Source organism: Gavia stellata, chromosome 17 (assembly GCF_030936135.1).
Source record: "Gavia stellata isolate bGavSte3 chromosome 17, bGavSte3.hap2, whole genome shotgun sequence".
Classification (NCBI taxonomy): domain Eukaryota; kingdom Metazoa; phylum Chordata; class Aves; order Gaviiformes; family Gaviidae; genus Gavia; species Gavia stellata.
Window position 1 is genome coordinate 10576322 of NC_082610.1, and position 23018 is coordinate 10599339.

The following is a 23018-nucleotide window of genomic DNA, read 5'->3' on the forward strand; positions in this document are numbered from 1 at the left end:
TGCTAGCATTTTCCACATGCTCTTTCTGTGTTCAACCACCGCTCATGGTACTCCAATACACTGAATGATTGCTGCATATGAATAGGACAAAAAAGTGGAAACCAACTCATATAAGATTAGGATTTTACCTAATGTTACCATCTCATGAAGTGGAAAATTCAATCACAATAACTGAGTGACTCCAGGTAATAAATTTCACTGGACCAAAACTAAAAGCAACTTTCTCTCCTTGGAGTAATGAAACTAAAGGAGCTTTTCAGCCAAAGTACCACAGAGCTTATTACATCAGGTATGAGAGAAAAACCAAAACAATTGTTGGGGTGGTCAACAAACCATTTCAGACCAGAACAGCTCACTTGTAAATGAAGTAGTTGTAGAACTCAACAAGTAATTAAAATGCAGACATGTCAGGAAGTACCCTCCTTTGTCCAGCTTTAACTTAGAACCAGAAAACAGCAAGCTCAGCTGGCATAATAGGCCAGATCCTGCTGCCATTTACATAATGTAACTCATTTTATAGGCATTAATGCAAAGGATTCAGTTGAAAATGGTTACTGGTAAGAACAGCTACAGTTCTTACTCTATCACATTGTATTTACCAATAAGGTAGATCCTTCGGATTTGCGATGGCCATGAATTTGCATTTGTTACTTTCTTCAGCAATGTTTCGAGGGTGCATACCACTAGCTTGAGACACAGGAACAGAAAATTATGTGATATTAGCAGTCTCATGCTGAAGGTGAGCTCTCACAATATTGAGTATCATGCTTTATCACTTTACGAGAGTAAAAATCTGACCCTGGCATACCTTACAAAAATATGTCAAATGAGAACAGGATCCTTAGTGTGTGTCCACAGATTCCTGTAATCTTCAAGAAAATCTGTTTCAATTCTTTTGTTTTCACTTAAGGCATAATTCAATCAGAAGACAGCTCAACCTCTCCAACCCTGACTTCAACATCCAGCAGGTTCAGAAACAAGAGCAACTGACGGGGATTGGCCGCATTAAGCCAGAGCTATATAAACAAAGATCAGTGGACACAGACGATGGCCGGAGGAGTAATAGCAAGGCATGTGGAAAACTGAACTTTATTCTAAAATATGATTGTGATTTAGAGCAGCTGATAGTGAAGATACACAAGGCCATCAACCTGCCAGCAAAGGACTTCTCTGGAACTTCAGATCCATATGTGAAGATATATCTGCTTCCAGATAGGAAAACAAAACACCAGACTAAAGTGCACAGAAAGACCCTAAATCCAGTATTTGATGAAGTTTTTTTATTTGCTGTCCCATACAATGACCTGAACGCAAGGAAACTCCATTTCTCTGTGTATGACTTTGACAGATTCTCCAGGCATGACTTGATTGGCCAAGTGATAGTGGACAATTTTTTAGATTTGGCAGATTTTCCCAGGGAATGTAATATTTGGAAGGATATTGAATATGTCACCAATGTAAGTATTATAATTTTTCTTTTTGAGATTTTTTTTTTGTTTGATTTTATTTTCTTAATTTGATTATAACTTAAATTGTCTGATAAATTTATGAAGGAAAATACCTTATTCTCTCTCTTTCTCAATCTTTGACCCTAATCCAAGGAAATTGACAGTAGATTTTCAGTCCTCATTTCTCATTCTTTGGATTTATTAAAGAATGTCTTATGTAGGAGATAGAGGGTTTAGTCATTGCCCTGTTGATAGGGTAGAAGAGCTGAAGAATGTTTTCCTCTTAATCTTACTTAATCTAAAATTTACTTAAGGAAATACTACTTTTCTTATTTTGCCTGTGTTTCTGTGTTTTGCATTATTTGCCACATAAATTACAGCATATGAATCAGCCAGAACTGCAGATTCAAGATTTCTTATGTAGTGATCATCCGTCCTTTTAGAGACTCTATTCTTATAAAGTGAGATAAAACCACATCTATAATCCAGGCAAACAGAGTGCAGACAATGCTATCCAAAACACAAGTGTCATCGGTCAGCCTATAAAAATTAAAGCTATGAAAACTATAAAGCCTATACAGACTTAAAAACATAACAACACCCTCAGTACATGTTCCATGAAAGCAATGAAACACACTGAATTGGCTTAACTCTTTGTTTGGCATCACTTTGTTACATAGGGAAATGGGAAACTTATAAGTCTATATTTCTGTTGTCCCAAAGTCTCTGGTATCAAATTCTACTCAGGAATCCCATTAGTGATTAGGTACAAACCCACAAAAATTACTTTTGGAAAAGAAAGAGCTTTCTTGTCTCCTCAAAGCATGAGGCAACCTCCTTCTAATGCTATTAGAAATTAATCACGCACATCCTGTGGAGAGTAAACCTTCCATAAGAGTGATACCTTACAGAAATCCACAAAGGTGAAGCTACTAGTGCCAAGAGTTGGTAAATGTTTCGTTTGCTATGTCAAACCATACTCAAATGGAGTGCATATTTTAGAGTCAAATAAACCAAACATCTTTAACAGTAAGATCAAAGTGTAAGTTTGTTAGACCTCAGTTCAGGAAAGCATTTAAGCATATGCTTAGCTGAGTGTAAGAAGCTGTTGAAAAGTAAAGGATGTTCTGAGACAAATACTTTCCTGAATTCAGACCTTCACCTTATAGCTCTGTGGTCTGGTAGCATGCCCATATTACAGACCAAATGGATTAAATCCATTTTTTTGTTTGGAATTTCTTTTTGAAAATTGATATTGTCCTTGTTTTAAGGTTATTTCTCAGTGTTCTGAGTCAGTGTTAAGTATTCATGTGTGGAACATGCTGTGCACCCATTGCACAATCCTTTTCCACAGTAGGATGGAACTGCAGCAGCAGCAGCACTAGCAGTTCCCTCACTTGAGGTACAGGCAGGGGCACGGACACTCAGTGTCAGAGAAGGATGAACCTGGATTTTCTATGAAAAGTTACTGCTCTTCAACCGCAAGGGAAAAGTAAGAATCTGACAGAGCAGATGACAGTCATTCCAAGTGAAAGCCTGCCTTCGTACAGCATTAAGTGTCCCAAGCTCAACTTTTCAGTTTTACAATCAACTGAAAGTTGAATGCACATGCACACTGGAGTTATTTTGATATGTACTAGTCCTTTTTCCATGCTTTAACTTAGGCAAAAGATTGGCTCTGGTATTTTCTTTTTAATCGCTTCCCCTTCCAAATTTCAAAAGCGATGTGGCATATAGTTTGTATTCAGATTTTCTGTAATCTCTGAAATAAAATTCGGGACTGAAACACAAGTCATTTATTAATTCCTACTAATATGAATTCATGTGTGAAGTGTAATCCTGTTTATCCAAACAGAACACAAGAACTGCCATCTAGACTTGTCACTGGGTTTTCAGCTAACAGAGACCTTCTCAAAGCAAATGACTCATAGTACATAGGAGACACAATCCAATTTTGGCTAATGTGAGTTCTGAGATAAAAGTATCAGATAAATGAAAGTGTGGAGTACTCAGCTTACTAATTAACATTTCCAAAATTTCAAAGGTTAGAACTTCCTCCATAAAGTTATGAGAAACCCTCCAAGCATCATTTAAGAAACCAAGTTTCAGCACATTTTCTTGTCTATGTAGCTTATATATCTCGCAGACTGACAGCAGAAGCTGAATCGTACCGCTACTTGGGGAAGCTGCTGAAGTGACTACTCCTGTGGCTGCACTCCAAACCAGGCCAGCAGGCAGTATTAGTGAATCTCTGAAATAAATTTTGGCAAAGTTTTGAGCACCGTTGGGCAGTTTATGGCTGCAAACAGAAACTGTGCAAACTGCATCAGGTTTTCAATCATTTTATATTCGAATATCTTGTTGTTTCAAACAGTAATAACTACAAAACAACCAAATGCTGGGCAAACTTACTGAAGGAAATTCACTCGATGTAGATCAACAAAGAGTGCAGCACATGAGAGATAAACCAAGGAAACATACTAGAAAAAGGGAAGGTCCACGCAACTACACATGACAAGTTTGTCATACTTCTGAAGAGTACATTCATTTTAATTCCTTGTGCATCTTATTATACTGCATAACCAGCAATCCCAAAGGCCTTTATTTTGCATTCTCCATTTTATTATGTTCTAATCCAATTTGACACAGTAATATAAAAGAATGTATCAAATCCTTCTCTGCCCAGCAAAATGGCCTACTGCAAATGAGCCTGCAGATTATGTCTGAAATGTCAGCTTTACTGCAAACAATGCCATTAAAATGACCTATTATGCCATGTGCTTTCTCCTGTTTTCTAATAGAACTGGAAGATTTTTTTATCCAAAACCAACAGTTTTGATTCTTTGGACTTAACATCTGCTACCATCCCAGAATTTGAAATTGTTTCATAACACAGACGTCTGTCAGCATAAAAATTTTCTACATGCTCAAAAGCAATCTGCCTCCAAACACAGATCTCCAATATGAAAATTATTGTTCTTCTAATCCCAGGTCCTCTGAGCATAAAATCTTTCTCCTGTAACACTGACACTTTTTCCAACCAGAAAAAAGCAGCAGTGGGCTGTTTAATGGAAGAAATAATTAGGTGGATCAACTTTAGATGAACATGAAATGAACCAGATAAGCTTTTTGTATATTTACCAGACAGATTACACTGGTTTCTGGCTCATCAAGAAAAAAAGATATTCTTTATTTTTAGGTTGGGTTTCAGTAGTTGGTATATTTTGTTTAGTAGCCTCTAAAACATATTCAGGGCTTGGGGTGGGGTTTTTTCTGTTTGTTTTTGTAATGTTCATAGACTGACAGCATGTTTTGAAGAGAAAAGTGTTGTTAATATTTCCTTGGTTGTCATCTTCAAACTCAAATGTGATCAGGCAAAAATACATGGCTTTGTCACAAAATAGATATCTCGCAGACTGACAGCAGAACAACTGAACAACTATGAAGGACAGGAAGCTGTCAGATAAAGGAGAACCTTCTCTTTCAGAAGATGCTAAGTATCTACTTGCATAATATGCTGTGCCACCAGAAAAGAAAATCTTTTCTCAAGAATTGCTTGTTAAATGTCACCAGGCAGCTATAGGGCACAGAGAAAGATTTCTGAGAATTTGAAATCTAGCTCTGGTTCATACTGGCTGTTGGGATTCTCAAAATGCTCAACCTTTGTCACTTACTAAGCAGGTGATCTTTATAGACAAGAGGAGTACTTAAAAGTGGCCTCCACTTAGAGCAGGGGGATAATTGGAGTAAGAAAGAACAATATAAATTTTCATTCTTAGCTGGGCCAGCATTTTCCAAAATGACTACTCATTTTAGGAGGCCAATTTGTGACTTTGGTCTTATAATATAAATAGCTTTTGACACTGGTGCTATCTTTTCTGTTGTCAAATATAGTTATACTTGAGATCTAGGCATGGTACAACGAAAACTGTTCTTTATCTGAATGTCTACGTTTATATATACACTTTAAAAAAAAAAAATCTTATTCATAACACTCCATTGGCACCTTTCTCTCATCTCACCCTGAGGCTGAACATCCCAGACTAACCTGTTTTCGTGAATCTTTCTATAACATTCTATTCTCAAAGAATATTTATGATAAGATTTACAGTGATTATGCAACTAATATTCTATAAATTGTAGCTACCATATTGGCTGCTACCATTTATCTTTATCTTGCGGTTTCTTTGAGGCTCTTTGCTGTATCAACCTCCTGTGAAGGTGTGAAGTAAATTGAAACTCTGATAAGGATGAAAGCCGTTGGTCAGATTCAAACCATGGTTTATTCTTTATCTGCAAAAATTGGAGTACTACATAGGATTCAAAAGTTTACTCTGTTTTGAATATGGCTATTATGAAGTATTTCCACTTTTGTTTCTAGCTAAGTGTTGAAGAGTGTAGCATTCAGCCCCCGAAGTTAAAAAACAATATATCAGGGTACAAAAGGAGAGTGAAAATATAGAAGAAAAAATATTTCTGAAAGAAGGAGAGATAAGATTACAGAAAGAAAACCCTGGGTAATACATATAGAATTTGAGAAGTAACATGTCACAGACTTTAGAGAATGTGTATGTTTCGCTGAAAACCCGAAAGATATTTATGGAGAGTTCAAAGCTATAAAGAAACACAAACTGTATATCAAGTTGTTTACTCTGACATCCAGAAAGAGCCAGCATATGCTAGAAGTTGCAAAGCCAAGAAATTGATTGCATCTGTTTTCAAGAATCTCCAAGCTCTTTTAGGTTATATGTAGTAGTCAAGAATACAACAGTGTGTCAGATAATGCCGAATTCCTTCTGCACAGAAGCAGTAAACAAAACCGTATTTAAAAAAAGATAATGAATTTAAGCTGCATGTTGGTACACATGCTAGTGTTTTGACAAGGAGTTAAAAAGTAGGATGGTTGTAAGTATTTGAAATTCTGCATTCTAGAAATGCTAATTGTTCACTGATGATGTTCTCAAGTTTGCCCAAGAAAGAAAGATTTCAGAATTTGTATTTTTAGGCATTTATGTTGTATAACTGAGATGCAACTGGAATCATAACATCACCAGAAGGAAGTTTCAAGTTCCCTGTTTCAGAGATGTTAATGCCAGCCACAGTATGTGTAGAAGAGAGACAGAAAGAGACTGAATTATTTCAGTCAGTTGTTTATGGAAAGCAGAATAAAAGTCTGAACTTTTGAAACCTGACCAAACCTACCAGATTTTCTGCAGTTCAAAACTATTCTGTTCTCAAACTGAAAAAAACTTCCTCAAAGGTTGCATTGCTGAGGACCACTCCTGCTAAGAGGCTGTGAGCAATTTAACGTGTGCCAAATGCACATGCATAGGTGCAGGTCATAATCCCTAGGGCTTACACCCTCAAAACTTGAGGAAAATAAACTTCCTTCTTTGAAAGAAGTAGATAAATACCGTCCCTAATTCATGGACAGTGGAACAGAGTGAGACAAAAAGGACGTGACTTGCTTTAGACATGACACTACTTAATAGCAGAAATGAGACCGGGTCCAGAATCTGCAGATTCCTGGCACCAGCCTTAATCCACTCTGTTTAGCAATGCTTATCTTCCTCGATAGTGTGCAGAAACTGTAGCTGGCAGTAAGTCAGCTAAGTCCACCTACTCCACTTTTAAAAAATGTTTAGCTTGTCAAGATGTTTTAGTCAGTATTTCTAGAATTCCTGTTTTCGCAAGTTGCTGGGTTTAGAAAAGCGGTAGCATTGATCAAGATCTCAGAAAAGCATTTAAAATGTTTACAATGGTTAACCAAAATTTTTGAGTCAACAGTTTGAGAAGGAACAGAAACAAACCAAATCTCTGGCTCTACGTATGAATTCAAATCCAAACCATCCATGTGAAGTGCCGTATCTAACTTTTCAGGACTGTAGCAGTAAACGGGAAACACTAGTTGATTTTTTTTGCAGTACAGAAAACATATCCAGTATTATCCTGACGTTCCATTTGTTTAAAATGGGTAGGCTTTGGCATCAGGGAGGCAATCAGTTGTTGATGTGGACATGTACCTGTTTAATTGATTTGCAAATGCAAGTCTCTAGAAGAGATAGATTTGCAGACCCATGTATCTTGCCCACATTAAGCATGCCATAAGTTTAAGGAGCAACAACAGTTATTTTGTGGCGAGACAAATTAAGGCAGTAAACACAAGAGGTAAGATTCACCTCACTTAAATTTTAGATTTATTAAAAAAAAAACCAAAACAAAAAAACCCACAACCAAACCCAGAGGTACTCAAAAAAATACAGAAAGCATAATTACCTTCAAGAGGCAGATCAGTGGATATTCAGCTTCTCCTAAGTCACAAAGGTCATACTTTATTTCATGATTTTTATGACTGTTCTTACTTAATCAAATGTACAGAAAAAATAAAAGTCCACATGTAGTGAATCATTTCATAGCCAAAAGATGCTGAAAAGGCATAGATCTTTAATCCTTCAGATTTCTAAGGATCACCACAGTAAGGATGAGAGAGAAATTAATTAGCCTTCAGCATCAGCACAACAGGTATGGTAGTCATCATACATTGGAGAACAGCTGCAGCCAGTGTTTTTCCTACGGTTTTTACATTTTTCAATAACCACATATTTAAATGGGTTAATTTTAAAAACTGGGTTTTCCTTTTGTGTTTTTATGTTTCTTTTTTAATCTAATGATTTTGCTAATTACTTTGTAGGAGAAGATTTGTCAGAAAATATGTTTAAGTGATTGGGAGACAGCACTCAGCATGGCTAAACAAAGGACAGATACAGTTAAATACAATTATATGGGGTAGAGAGAAAATATTGACCTGTGTTTTCAGAAAACTTAAAGACATCAGATGCCCAATTCTGTTTGGAGCAACTGGGTAACTATGAGAATAATATTCAATAAAACTTGGGAAGGATCTGAAGTGAAAAAAAGTCAAATGCCTTGAAGAGCATTGAAGTTTGAGATGCAGCTAGGCTGGTCCTAAGTCAGTGGTACAAGAACTCGAAGCTTGGCTCTAAAAATAATGGTGACTGTTCAGTGCAAGTGATTACCTAACAGCCTTGTAGCTCCACAGGCATGGTCAGAAACAGGATGCATCTTGCAATATCACTGAAGCCTCAGCTAACAGTTACTGGAGTTTTGGAACTAGTTTAAGAAAATGATAATTTAGAGAATTGTGTATATGTGTATGTACCACTTGAAGTTTACAGAACCTGGGAGTACAGCCATCAGAGTTCCCAAATAAGCTTTTTCAGTCTGGATATTTCTCTACAAAAAACATACATGCAAACAAACAAACAAAAGAAACAGAGCCAAAACTAAAGCAGACAAAAAAAAAAAAAAAAAAAAAAAAAAAAGATGTAGCAGAAATGGGATTGTTTCAGTCAAAGAATTTAAAAGAAAAAAAAAATTTAAAGTCAGTATTTTGAGAAGACTGAAATTTCTGAATAAGATGTTTTCATTTCTCATTTGGAATGCCCTTCTATTGCAATATTTTAAAATATTTTGAAAGTTGAAATAGGATCAAAACACCCTGGTTTTTGTCAAAGCAAAATGTTTCAAGTCAGGTGAGGGGTATTCTGCTTCAAAATGGAAATTAAAATGAAATTAAAATCCTGGTTTCCACGCTGGTTTTCCCCCACCCATCAATGCTGCATATTCTTGAGCACACAATTCTGTCTCTGTATTATGCATGTTTCCCCAGAGCACCAGCCCCAGACAGCAATAGTGTATGAAGAACGTTTTCCTCCACACATTAGCCACACGCTAAAAAAGATTAGACCCAATCCTACATTCCTGTTTTTCTAGGTTACTTGAAGAGTCTGTAACTATCCCTCTACTACCCATCCCCCTTCCCCTTTCTTCTCACCTTCCACTGCCAATTCTTTTTTTCCAGAAATCTCTCTCTAAACAAGACTCTCAGAGATAGCCTTCAGTGAAACAGCTCACAATAATGCACACACTACACATAAAGCAAAGCCAGAATGTGATCCCAGTCAGCCAAGCCTGTCCTTCAATTATAGCATCCAAAATTGTTAGTGGGAGCTGCAAACACAAAAAAAATTGCTCTATTATTTTCAATTCATAGGCAGCAATTCTTCAAGATGAGCAAAGAGCACTCACACAGTGTTAAGCTAAAATAGCTGTATTAAGGTGATCTCGGCTGTAACCATTCTGCATATAATTCGAGATTAGACTGTGCCATAGCCTTTTTTTCTACAGGGTTATATAACTTTCAATTTAAACATGTATTTAGCCAGGCAGGGAAAAAAATCACTTCAAACATGCATTTAATTATTGAACAGTTTCGGGAATGCTTACTTTGTCTTTTTTTCTAGCAGAGGTCACAGAAAGCATTTCAATAGCTTATGGATTCATCAAAATTTCTGAAAAATCCTACTCTTTAAATTTAGTTTCAATATTTGGAGCCAAACTTGAAAGTATTCTTCCCTCTGAACATACCGTGCTTCTGTGAAAAGCCTCAAGCCATTTTTAGTCTTTAATCCCCACAAGATATCACAGCCATCAGGCATCTTTCTCCACCAAACAGGGTATTTCAGAATTTTACAATTATCCTCTGTGTACAGTCTGTTTACCCAGTTCTCACATTATTTTCCCATGGTCTTATATTTAAGCAGTAAGTGGATTTTCTTGTTATTGTGTATTATTTACTTAGGGATTAACTGTAACTGTGCCCTGAACTCTTACCAAGACATACTGGATATTTGTGCAGGGGATAGCCTAGCTACTTGGGAAGCACCTCCTGCACACTCTACCTGACAGGCTGGCATCCTAACACAACTGAAAATGTGTGCTTGCTGGCGTACAGTCTTGACTTCATCTTTTCTGGTACACCTGTGTCCCAGGTAAATAGGTAGAAAAGAAAGTGGCAGTATACACAGGGTCTTCTTCTCACCAAAAGATTTGTCTGTCCCCTTTCAAACTCTCATCAGAGGACGTAACGTGTCTCATGCTTCAACCATTCAGGATTCCAGGATCTTTCCAGAGTTCTGTTACTGAGGACAAAATACCATCGTCTGTACAGAAGGAAGGAATTATTGGACCATAACTGTAGTGCTTCGGAGGCATGTTTTTTGTGCTTACAGGCTACATTATAGAGCTTGCCGAAATTAAGATAAGGCTATACCATTTGCTAAATAATCACACGAGGTGTCTCTTCAGACCTCCCCATTGCCTTTGTGGGGGGAAAACATTAGAAGTTGCAGCTGAAGTTTGAGCTGACTGGTGGAGAAGGACATATTGCAGGAACAGTATGTCCTACATATGTATGTATAGCTTTTCTAGCTTTTCTCCTAAAAGTCTAGGAGATTTTTAGCAGCTGAACATGTAGTTTGAAAGAAATAAAAGATGAAACAACTGAACTGACATAAATGAGAGTAGAAACTTTAGAAGACATACAATATATGTTGCTAAGATTTGGCTATATGGTCAACAAGTATAATACCGGCTATTACACAGGCCCTAATTGTCCCTGGGAAGCCTCAGAGATACAAATGACAAATTTTCTCTCTTCAAATCCCGGCCCTTCAGAGCATGAGGGCCATTTCCAAGGCTCTGTAGAAAACCTTGCTGGGATTGTTGCAGAAAGATACATAGCTATGCTCTTCCATTCTTTCACTTTGTAAAAAATAGATTACTTGGCAGCTAAACTATCCGAGGGAAGAGGGACAGAAAGACATCATTCTTTCATGGCAATTGAGCTATTTTCCTGAGAGCAGAGCTAAAGAAACAATGTCAAACCTGAGGGACCTATAACCTGACTAAAAGCTTTTTTATCAAGATTTATTAGTTCCAAGTTTACTACCTTTTTACAGCAAAGTTCTTCATTTTAACTCACTGTTTTATTTAATTTCTCCTCATGCATCTACATTTCTCTAAACATTCAGAAAGAGATATGTGTGTCAGGAACAATGTATAAAGTGTAGTGTTTCCTGAAAAAAATCGAACAGGCCACTGCAACATCACGTTGTGCTTGCCTGAGTAGGATTAAATGATAAGCACATGCAAACCTCTGAATTCCTCACAAACACTGAAAGGCAATTTGCAATGCACACTCAAATTCTAGAATTACAGATATAATAATTTCTGTAGTTAGTCCCACTGAAGTCACTGGAAGTATTCACATGGGTAAATGAAGCATACAGTCATTTGCAGTGTCTGAGCCTTCCTATGGCTCCCTATCAGAGAATTAGAACAAGTATTTCACACCATGTACTTTGGTGAAGTGACAGGCTTAAATGACGACACTGCATTAGCAATGGCTGCGGTATCATGACATTTGAGATTTGTATAGCTATGTGTTTCTGGCACTTCGTTGCTTGATTAAACACCTTGCTCTATTTACTCAAGAAAACAGTAGTCACAAGCTACAGCTTACCTTAGTGAGTGCTTAATCATTCACTACTCCTTTCATCAGACAAACTCAAAATCAAAGCTACATACACCATCTGGAAGAAGATTTCCGACTAGTGATGTCATCTTGCTTGTGATGGGCAGCAAAGCAGAAAACAGCTGACAGCTGGAGGTTTTCACAGTTGATTATATGAACTATTGGGATAAAATTCCTCACTCAGATTCTTGGGTCAAATCTGGCATCTTAAAAACAGCAGTTTATCACAACATCAGAAGACGTAACCTTGCTTGTCAGGCAACCAATTACTAACAGCACAGTATGAGTGGCTGAAATCCACTGCTCCTCCTACCTAACATTTCCTCTTCCATTTCCTGCAGTAAAATTGTTTTAAAAGGAGCAATGAATAGGAGATTAGCAATATCATGCAATATCTAATATTTTCTATTCATATAGAAACTGCTACCCAAACACCATGAAAGTTAACACAGAAGAGCAAAAGAACAATTCCCACACTGTATTTTGTCTATTTGTTTTCAGAATTCACAGGACTCTTTAACTTGTTTTCTTTTTAAAAGCATGCTGGGGTTTTATAAATATTTTTAAAAGCCAGCTGTGGTTTAATCAACCATTTACATTACGATAACTCTTCTGAACAACCCCAACAATACAAAAAATACACATGCAGTAAAGGGAAACAAAAGCTTGTACAAAAAAGATAGGAAGAAAACAGCAGACTTTGGGTTTTAGCCACCTAGAGAGTTATTTATGATCATCAGGAAGAAAGGAATCACTTTAAAATAATGAAAACATTTCAATGTCTGTACTCCACTGAGCACAGAATCTTACAGTAAATGCTAATCTAACAATAAACTTCACTCCATTGGGACCGCAACATTTTATGCAGGTAGAAATGAGTAGTACTCAGGATGAGATCTTGACTCTACTGTAAAGTCAGGGAAAGAAATCCCACTGAAGCTCAGATTTCATGCATACCCTCTTGCTATAGTTTGGAAATAGTATCTTGTAAACATCACAAAAAGCCACATGAAATAATGTAAACAAATCACCTGAGACGTACATCAGAAAATTCACTAGAACAGCAGAACAAGCAAATTACCATCCTTTTATTGCTCTCTGCAAAATAAATACATGACAATGACCTGCTCAACAAAGATTTAAATCTTCTCCTCCTTCCCCTCCCCCAAAATTTGATGTCTAAACTATGAGTGAGCTATCAAATTTGGTCCTGGAGAAAGCAGATGGAAATCTCTCCATCAGAAATGACCTGAGTTCTACATCCACATATTCAACTTCTGACTGGCTGCAGCAGTCCTAATAGAATGAAAACAGAATAGATTATCTTCCCTTAAGGTTTCCGCAGTGAACACCCCGACCCATTCCTTTCAGTAGCTCAGCAGTGTTTCTCGTTTGCCAGCTCCTTTTCCAAATTCTTCACTTTACTCAGTATACAGAGTGTCAGCATTCTTGGGAAAGCCCTGAGAAACACTTCATTCAACACAAAGCCTTTATTATAAAACAACATATAAAAAGTTTTTCATGCTATCTATAACCGTGATATTTTTTCATCAAAATATAGATATTTTCTAAAAACAAACCAGTAAATCTAGCAGTAGATGCTCACTCTTTTCACCCCCATCCAGCCACTCTCTTTTTCTTCTCAAAAATCACTTATTTCAGGAAACTTTTCAGTGCTAAAGCAGCACACAAAAAAAGTATACTATCCTTCTTTTCAGACAGCCTTGCTCCGAAAGTTATGAGTCAGGATGGTCAGAGATAACTGCACTAAATTCTTTCAAAATCATACTTCCTTCCAAAAAATTGAAGTCAGGCTCTTTTAAGGTGTCAAACTGAGTATCCAAAATCATTGATCATTATTAAAGTAAAAAGCGTTCTAAAGTGAACTCACTGTTTAGGACAAGTCAACTCACAACTTTGATTTCTTCAAAACTATCAAATTATTTAAATTATTAAGCAACTAAACTGAAAATATGAGAAGGCATCTAAGTGACTGTGAGATAACTGTTTACTAAATCACGCACAGACTTTCTAAAAATGCACCTTTTCTCCCTACCTGTAGGCTAGTATGTACTTAATAACACCAGTTATTCTGAATATGAACATAACCAGGTAAAAGTCTGGGCATCTCACCAGACTCACCTCACACAAATGCACATGATGCCATCAGGAAGAGGGTAAAACAAACCACAGAAAAAAAAACAACAAACATTTTCCTCTCTACGTACATTTCACATGTAGCACATGTAAAGTAAAACAAGTTAGAAGAAGAGTCTTCTAAGAGGAGGAAATTCTGTTGACTTACTTTTATGGACTTAAAGCAATTCTATATTTAGTGCTCTCTTTATCTCACATCTTACACTACCCTCTGTGCATTCTTTAAGAGAGAAAACATGCTCACAAAAGTGGTCCTAAAATTGCCTGCAGTACACGTCTAAATATAATAGGGAGGCACAAGCATATCTGATAGAAAACAAGTATTACAGAAAAAGAACTGTTATCACACTCTACACAATCACATCTTCCCCTGCTCAGGCTGTAGGTAGCTGGATGATACACTTGATTTCAGAGTCTGCATTTTCTGAAATGGATTTCTGTCTTCTTCCTTCCCCTGCCTTCAGCTTCCTCACAGTCTTTAGCTTTATTTTAAAGCTGTATTTTTGTACAGCTTCAAAACAGATATAGTATGGATTGGTAAACTGCTTAACAGCTTCAAGATTAAAATACTCTATTTGCAAGGTAGGTGAATGATATACAGCAACAACATAAATTCTCTTTCACCACATCCGCATAGCCTAAGCGTCCTAATGGCCATGGTCCAGAACCGCCTCTGAAGAAAAGAGGGTAGTTGGCTTTGCATGAGCTTTTGGGCAGCATCAGCAGCTAAGATACTGAGAAACACTGAAATGTTCCTGGCATTGCCTAAGAGAAGTGGTGTAAGTAACCCCTTGTTGCTAGATCACCACAGATTCCACAGCATTGATTCAGGAGGTGAGTCAGGGAGGTTTGCCCTGAGAGGGTTATATACCAACAGCATATCGGTGTGTTATGCGGTCAGCAAATTTTACATAGCAGTCTGTTATGAAATTGTCAGTAGCATCTCTGGGAAGAAACAGAAGAGTCTCCCTTCTCTCCTGTGTTTCCCCCCACCTTGAAAAAAGAACCACCAAACCCCCAACTTCTCTCCCTGATTCACATGTGAAGTTTTCTTCGTAGCATGGTTTGAGAAACAAAGGATGAAAGCAGTCCTCTTTTTCACTCTTCTGGAATGATGCTGTCTTGTTATCATTAATTTTATTGTCATTCTCATTCTTCCTTTCTACCTCTATTATTTTAATTCCTTTTGTATTCGAAAACCAGAGAGATTCTACTGTATAAAATGAGACAATTTTGCGGTATTGAAGATTTAGGGGTTTTGTCTGTTTGACATATTTAATAAATGTATTTTGTAGGATTAACCTTAGCATACAAGATTATATTCTTCTTCCATTTAACTTGCAATTAAAATGGAATTGCTCTGCAAGGACAATCAAAGCAGTACAACTGCACACCTTTTCACCCAATCCATTAACAGAATATTGCTAGCAGTGAAGTAGTCTCTTTACCTTGGCTGCTTCGCTTTGAAATTTGCAGTGATTTTCTTTTCTATATGACCCATTTAAATAAATTACTAAGAAGTAAATGAAACTTCTATGGAAATTGCTTTACTATTGTTAAAAGTGGGTAATTTTATAGAGAAGTGTTACTAGTAAAATGCATGTTGTGAAATGTAGTTGTACTTTCAGTCTAATGGAAGGTAACATGGAATGCTCTCAGACATGTTTTTAAGGCATAATGATCCCTTTTCACCATTTCTCTTATATTGATACTGTCTGTGGATGGTGCATTTGAGTCTGGCAGGGCACCAATGTTATTGCTTATACAGCTGACAGTTCACAAGCCAACTTTTTGTATTTAGTTACACCACTTAATAGTAACAAAGTCAATTTCAAAGGTAATAGGATTTCAACACCAGGGAGCTCTAGAAAAAAAGCTACCTTTGACCAGAAAAAAACATGAAATATTCTCAGTAGTTCCTGAACTGAGGGAATGCATGACACAAAATTACAATTGTCTCTAGAGAAACAAAACACATTGAGAAACTTCAGTGGAAAGACCCTTGTATTTAAAATGGCAAGGAAACCCAGGAAAGGTACCTATTTGAAAGAAAAAATAACTTTACTCTAAATCATGATGTAGAAAATCTCTGTGTAACTCTTAGGAAAAACTCTTTTTTCTTAGGAAAAAAAATAAGAGAAATAGATTTATAAGCCCATGCTTCTTTCCCCACCTGCTAACTGGGCACCAAACTTAAAGGGAGATGCACATAGAAAATACTACTTTTGAAAAGTCTGCCTTAGGTATACCTTATTAATGGAAGTAATAATTACTTTATTATTTTTTGATGTGATGAGAAGCCAAAAAGGATCAGAAAGAGAAAGGGCACACAAGGGTTTTCATTGAACTTGGATCTGATTTCCAGATATCACAAGATTTTTAAAATTATTAGACAGAGTTTGGATTAATGGCAATACACTGTTCACTAATAGTTATTTTAGTGGTTTGTGAAAGGAGCCCATTATATTCAAGTGGTCAAAACCTAGGGGCAAAGTGCTTCTTCGCTGCATGTTTGCAAAGAACAATGCACATGTGCTTCTCCAGCTTCTGCATTTATTACACTAGAGCCCTGAGCAGAATGATCCCCTCCTGGCCTTCCCAGGACGCATACACAGATACGCATATAGCAGACCACCATATCTTCTCCCCTGAAATTAGATCTGGGATGGAATTGGGCAACAGATGGCTAAAAGCCAACAAGAGATATTTGATTTTTTTTTTTTTTTAAATAATAATTAAACATATCTCAGAGAAAAGCTTTGGAATGGCAAGAAAGACATGCTACTGCAACATAAAGTTTGACATTAGCTTTCTAGTTTTCAAGCATACTATATTATTTGGACCATTCTCTTTTTCATATCAACTTTTTCAAAAACACAATTGTAAAGCAAACTTTTACTTGGACTAAAAGTAGATTCAAATTTATAAAAATGGCCTTTCTTTATTACTCATTTTGCACACAACCTGTGCTAAGCCTGAATAGAAAGGAAGTCAGTACAGAACACCTAATGTAAGTATAATGAATACATCCACAAAACACCATAGGTGCTTACACAGACTGAAAAGAACACCTTTTTTTTTCCTGATACTGTGACTTTCTCCATCTTTTTTTCACCACTATCCAGATACTTAGTTTCTCTGCTTTTCAGAATGATGTGCTCAGAATTCACGATATAAAAGACGGCTGCTTTACACAACACAAAATGCAAGCACTGAGAATGACATTCAGTGCTAAGGAAAGGTGAGAAACTGTTAGGAGGGCCCAAAGCTTTAATTTCATCTTGTTTCAGCAGCATGTCTATATTAGCTTTTTTTTATACAGAATGGCCACTCTGTGAGACTTTATCCTTAATTAAGACTGTGTCAGGGCACAAGGGCTGGCTGCTCCCTGGGGCTGAGATGCCAGGAGCAGTGGGGGGCCCTGGTGCTGCTGGGCAGGACGTCACCAGCCACCTCCCGTCCCACCACCCCAGCAAGGGAGCGAGGCAAGCCAGGGAACTTTGGGGCAGCCCCTGGCATCAGCCAGCATCCTGGGGATGGGCCAAGCCAGGCTGGGATGTGGGCCCAGCTCAGCGGGACCATGGCTGGGCAGGGCAGATCTGTGGGGAGCTGGAGACCAGCACCCTACGGTGTCACTGGGGCAGGGACCAACAGCCCCGGGCTGGGCTGAAATGGGGACCTGGGCCATGGGCAGGGTGGGCAGAGGCCCTGGGGGTGGTCAGGGCTAGTAAGGGCTAGTTAGTGCCCTCAGGGCCCTGACATACTGATTGTTTTCACTCCCTGTACATGAACAGATAATTGAGTGGGGTTAGAAGACAGAGCATCTTTTGATATTTTAGTGGAGCTGTAAGTTCACATGCAGCCATTGTAACTCAAGGTGGAATGAAAGGCCAATCCACTAATTTCCATACGGATTTAGTTTAAATTGACATTTTCATTTTAACACACTAGGAAAAAATATTAACAGGCAAGACATTTTAGATTAAAATATTTTGATTAGTTAACCTATTTTTAAAACCAGTTTCCTCCCTTGCAATTTTTCTTGGCTGTATTGGAGATTTTCATTATTAGTGGGATTCATTATTAGTGGATACTTATGTCAGAATGGAAGCAAGAGGTAACTGGCAAATAATTCATGGTAGAAACAATTTTATGCATTAGAATAGATTTGCTGCTTCATTTTCTCCAAGCTCACATTTGCCTAGAGATGGTGAACACTTTACATGTAGTTTAGCCTCCCCTTCTTACAACAAGCCAGCATTTAGCCTTGAAACCATGAGGGTTTATTTTCTTACCTCTTTCGATCTGCGTGATGTTCATCAAGAGTTTTCTTTTAAGTCAGCAAGCTTGGCCCACCCAGATTAGTTTGTATTTTAAGACACTGCGCACTACAATGCCATTAACCTCTGCTTTTCTTTGTTTTTTCAACCTCAGTATTTCACAAAAAATTAAGGTCTAACCCAAATCAATTAAAGCCTGTTGAAAAATTATTGGGTTTGACATAACAGATACTGATGGACATTCATTAAAAGCTTTGGTCCTCACTTTGGGAAACTACTGTCCATTTTTCCAGATTACACTGTTAGATTGTTTTGTAAAACTTCCCTCTGTGAGGCATCTTCTGTCTGCCTGACCTACTTGTCCTTCCATTTTTACCATCTTCACCTAACATCAAAACTCTTGTTTCCCAGCTGAAGCTCTCCCTTACATTTCCTTTTGAGAAAACAGTTGCCCTCCAAACATCTATTGCTATATAGAAAAAATTACATTTCATTGCTGTTCCCAAGCTTGTCAACATTTCTAAAGCACCACTGCCTTCTCTGCAGAAGGAAAGGTTTGAGTTAGCTCTGTGCTAAAGTAGTCTCCTTTAAAACTTTACCACTGTGAAATCAAACCCACCCTTTCAAAAGGCTTTTGAAGCACAGTACCAAAGGTGGCAACATGTAAACACTGACAAGGTGGGGTACACTGAAGTGGGATATACTGGAAGAAAACGAGGAGCAAATCTGTCCGTGGCACCTCACTTGTAAACTCACATCTTACCCGTTATGACATTTTCATTTTTAAATATAACATTGGGAAGATACAAGGATCTTCTCTAGCTCTCTAGCGTTCCCTATCCTCTCCTCCCCACACACACATGCACGCCCCGCCTCCCAGTGACAATCAAAATGATAAAAGGCAGCTTGCAATGCCTGGAAAAGAGTCAGGGCAGTTTTTTGCATTAGTAAATCTATAGTGAACTTTGTAGAAAGCAACAAGTCATAGAAGAGTTGCATACAGCAATAACAATTCAAGAAAACAAAATACTTTTCAGAAGACCAGTTTAACTTGCAAGGAGAAACTTAAACTGTAATTAACAACTTCTTTCTCTGACCAGCAATGCCATCTAGCAAGCCTTCAGAAACAACTCTGTGTACACACTCTTTCCTCCTCTTAATAACTGATGAGGAAGTTAAAAAGTACTTATATTAACTTTCTATATAAGTTTCATTTTCAGAATTACTCATTTGTGTTTTTCCTGTGAAATAAATTTCTGACATGGCCACACGCACATAAACAGGACAAGTACTCCAGCTTTTCCAATCATGTCTCTACTAATTTTCATTAGCTCAATTCAGACTATCTCCCCAGTTCATCAATTTAGTTTGGAACAAAATCAGACATTATCTCTATCTCTATCTATATAGCTACAGGATAATTCATTAGATTCACTCTTAGGCCCAGATTCAGCAAAGCACTTTAGTTGTTGGGAATTGAAAATCTATGTAAAGGATTCAAAGCCAGTAAAATCTATAGGATATAAGCATATGTTTAAAAATAAGAATGTGTATGAAGTTTATCTTTACTGAATGGATGCTTTTTTAAAGTAAGGATCTTATTACAGAACAATTTATCAATAAAGTCTTAAATGAATCAGTAAGAAAAAATATATTCTGTAAATGCATTCTGATAACTGAGGACAATATGCAGCTAACCGATTCGAAAGGCAGTTTCAGTTAATCACTGCCATCCTATTTATAGGATATAAATTATGGCAATGGTGATGTTGGGTCTTTAGAGACATAAGTACATTGATTGCCTACAGGAAAAGGCCTCTGTCTTTGACTTACTAAGGACATTGTGGCAAGAGCAAGATACGTGTATGTTCTTCTCAAAGACATTAACTGGATTGTTCTGAAACATATATGAAGGCGAAAGCCTTATCCTTTAACTCCAGCTACTCACATTCTAAGATAACCTGACTGACTGGCACAACACAGTCATGGCTGGAGGATCCTCCTTTTGTGGAGTGCAGTGATCTGCCTTAAAGGAAAGTAGTCATGACACAAGGATGATAGAAACAGAAAAGAAAAAAACCCAAAAATCTACATCAAAAGATCTCCAGGCTCTGAAACAGAGATGGAGGATATACTATCTGCTGGATGCTCTACTTTTGATACTGTCTTTATATAGAAGTTGCCAAGATGCTAGGCAAAACTATGAGTAAGTTAACGTAAGAACATACGCTCCCTGAGCTGATAATCATAGCGTCTCTCTACGACCCAGTCTGCAGGAAGGATTCCTACTTCTTTCAGTCCCTATGAAGTACAGCACAAAGTTGTGGTATTCAGAATTGGTCTGTCGGGCAAGACATCTGTCTGACTATAAGGTGCTCCAGAATACCTCAGAGAAAAGGTAATAGAAACTCGGTTGTGCTATCATCTTGGCATTACTAATATAAATCCTAATAGAGAAAAATCAAGCTACATACTTCGTTAAGCAACAAAGTTGAAGTTGAAATCAGCTGTCAGAGGATTATTTTTTTTTAAATTGGAACATGAAATATCTTCTGTTGGCTGGCTGGCCTAAGTGCTTTCTTTCCCCTTTGTAAGGCTTTTTTGATTAGATTCTGTAGCTGATGATACTTTTCACTGTATTAGTCATGCAAGAATCTCTCAGGTCCAGCATTTTTATCAATGTCTACTAAGTAGCAAATGGTAGTAAGCCCATGGAGAGAGTACTAGGGATTCAAAGGTGCCCTTTCTTATCCTGCCTTTTTGTGCATCCCATCAGACTAGCCTCTCCATATCCACTTCATACAGTTGTATAGGCATAGAAGCTGATAGCCAGTCTGTGACTTGACATGAAAATTATATCGTGTACCCAAAGCAGTATAAAATCCAGACTGAATTACATTCAAACACTTCAGCTTTCTTATATTCCTTCACTGTAAAGAAACCAAGTTTCAGAATTTTTTTTTAATGTTCTTTACTAGTAAGTGAAATCAGACTCATTTTCACATACCTAGCTATAAAAGCTTCTTTACTTATTTGCTTTCATTTTTAAAGAAAACCATGAACAAAAGAAATAAAGACAATGAAATGCAAAAAATGGAATCACACTGAGAAAATAAAATTTGCAAATTAACTTAAAACATGAAAAATAGCCTGACATTGATGTATTGAAAGAATAATTGTAAAAGATAGGCCATTCCCATTTTCCACAAACTTTACTTAATCATATCTCTGTAGATATAGTTTGATTGAGGCATTAATAAATGCCTACTTTACTAGAGTTCGTTTCTTTGATTTAAGATGTCATGAAAATAGAGTTTTCCAGTCATAACTTCTCTATTTATCTTAAAATGTGTAATGAGAAGGCAGCTGGCACTCTTCTAGTCATGTGCAAATTCAATTAAAATCAAACATTTCTAAAGAGTTTTTCTCAATATACATTTCTCATACATATAACTCAAAATAATTCTACGATGAAATAATCAAAAATGTACAGCTACCTTCATGAGATCATCATGTTAGACACTTTAAATTTACAATCATTCCCAAACATATTGGAGACTCAAATTTGTTTAGTATGGTATTTTCACAATATTTGTGTCCTGGACATGTACCTGAACTGAATTAATATCTTAGCTCACCCAAATCTGAATCCAGACTTCTCAACACAGATGAGCAATTTAATAAATGTATATCCCAAAGAGCAGATAGCACTTCTTAAAGTATTTTTAATTCATCCAGACTTAACACATATACCTAGTATACTTAAATTATCCTCATCTTAGCAGAGCAAACCTTCTCTAAAATAAATCCCTGCAAAAATCAAAACTCCACATTATCAAATATCAGAATGATGTACAGTAAAATTTGTCTTGCATTACAGAAGTATAATTCCTGTAATTCCAGTAATGATTATGAAATAACTAGGAAGATTTTTTTTTGTTTAAAATACAACTAATGCTCCTCAGCTAGGAGGAAAAAGAGATAATTTAATTAAATATCGGTAATCAGTCCTTTCTGTGCTTCAGAAGCTCAAACAATATCACCTCATTTCATGAAACCTCTGCTATTTTTCTCTTTTCCAGTGACCTTTACAGAGAGATGTATAACTGCTAAAGGAGGTAGTATGCAAAGTTACCATTGCCTGAGCTGTACAGCTCTGACATAGCAATAAGAATTTATAAAATCTCTAAATCACTAGTGCCTTTAAATACTCTTTCAACACTTAGCAACTTTAAAAGAAATAAGCAAGGATGTCACTGCCTGAAAGTGTTCCCATTAATCGTAAGTTGATGAGATGCATAATAATACATCTCAGCACCTCACAATCCATAATTAGCATTATTTTTGCAACATACCAGAAAAGTAAAAAAGCAGTGTCTGTCTTTTTATAGATGGGGAACTGAGGAACCTGGTATAATTGAGACATATGCTTTAATTAGAGTGGCACAGGCACTGCGTGAGAGCAAGCTTATCACAGCTTGTCTGCTCCAGAAATACAAAACGCAAGTTTCTGAAGAAATGAGCTCAAAACTTAGGATTGCCTAACTCAAGGGCAGCATATCTTCTCCTAGACCACAGGCAAAAGCAGAAGTTGTAACCTATAATTTGTCTTGTTTCCTTCCATCCCTTGCTGCCTGTTTTGCATGATTTTACATACCCATTCTCTGCACCCAAATGTATTTATGAGAAGGAAGAGGAGAAATCTGATCCCAAATGTCACCCTCAGTTGTCAGAAAC

At 37.0% G+C, this 23018-nt stretch overlaps 1 protein-coding gene across 1 annotated transcript in view; it reads left to right on the plus strand.

The window, feature by feature from the left end:
* The window catches only part of LOC104259920 (synaptotagmin-9), a 64472-nt gene that overhangs the window by 35426 nt on the left and 6028 nt on the right, over nucleotides 1-23018 (plus strand). The window contains exon 3 of the mRNA XM_059825965.1: nucleotides 911-1457. Coding sequence (XP_059681948.1) covers nucleotides 911-1457 — 547 coding nt within the window. The remainder of the gene's footprint in view (nucleotides 1-910; nucleotides 1458-23018) is intronic.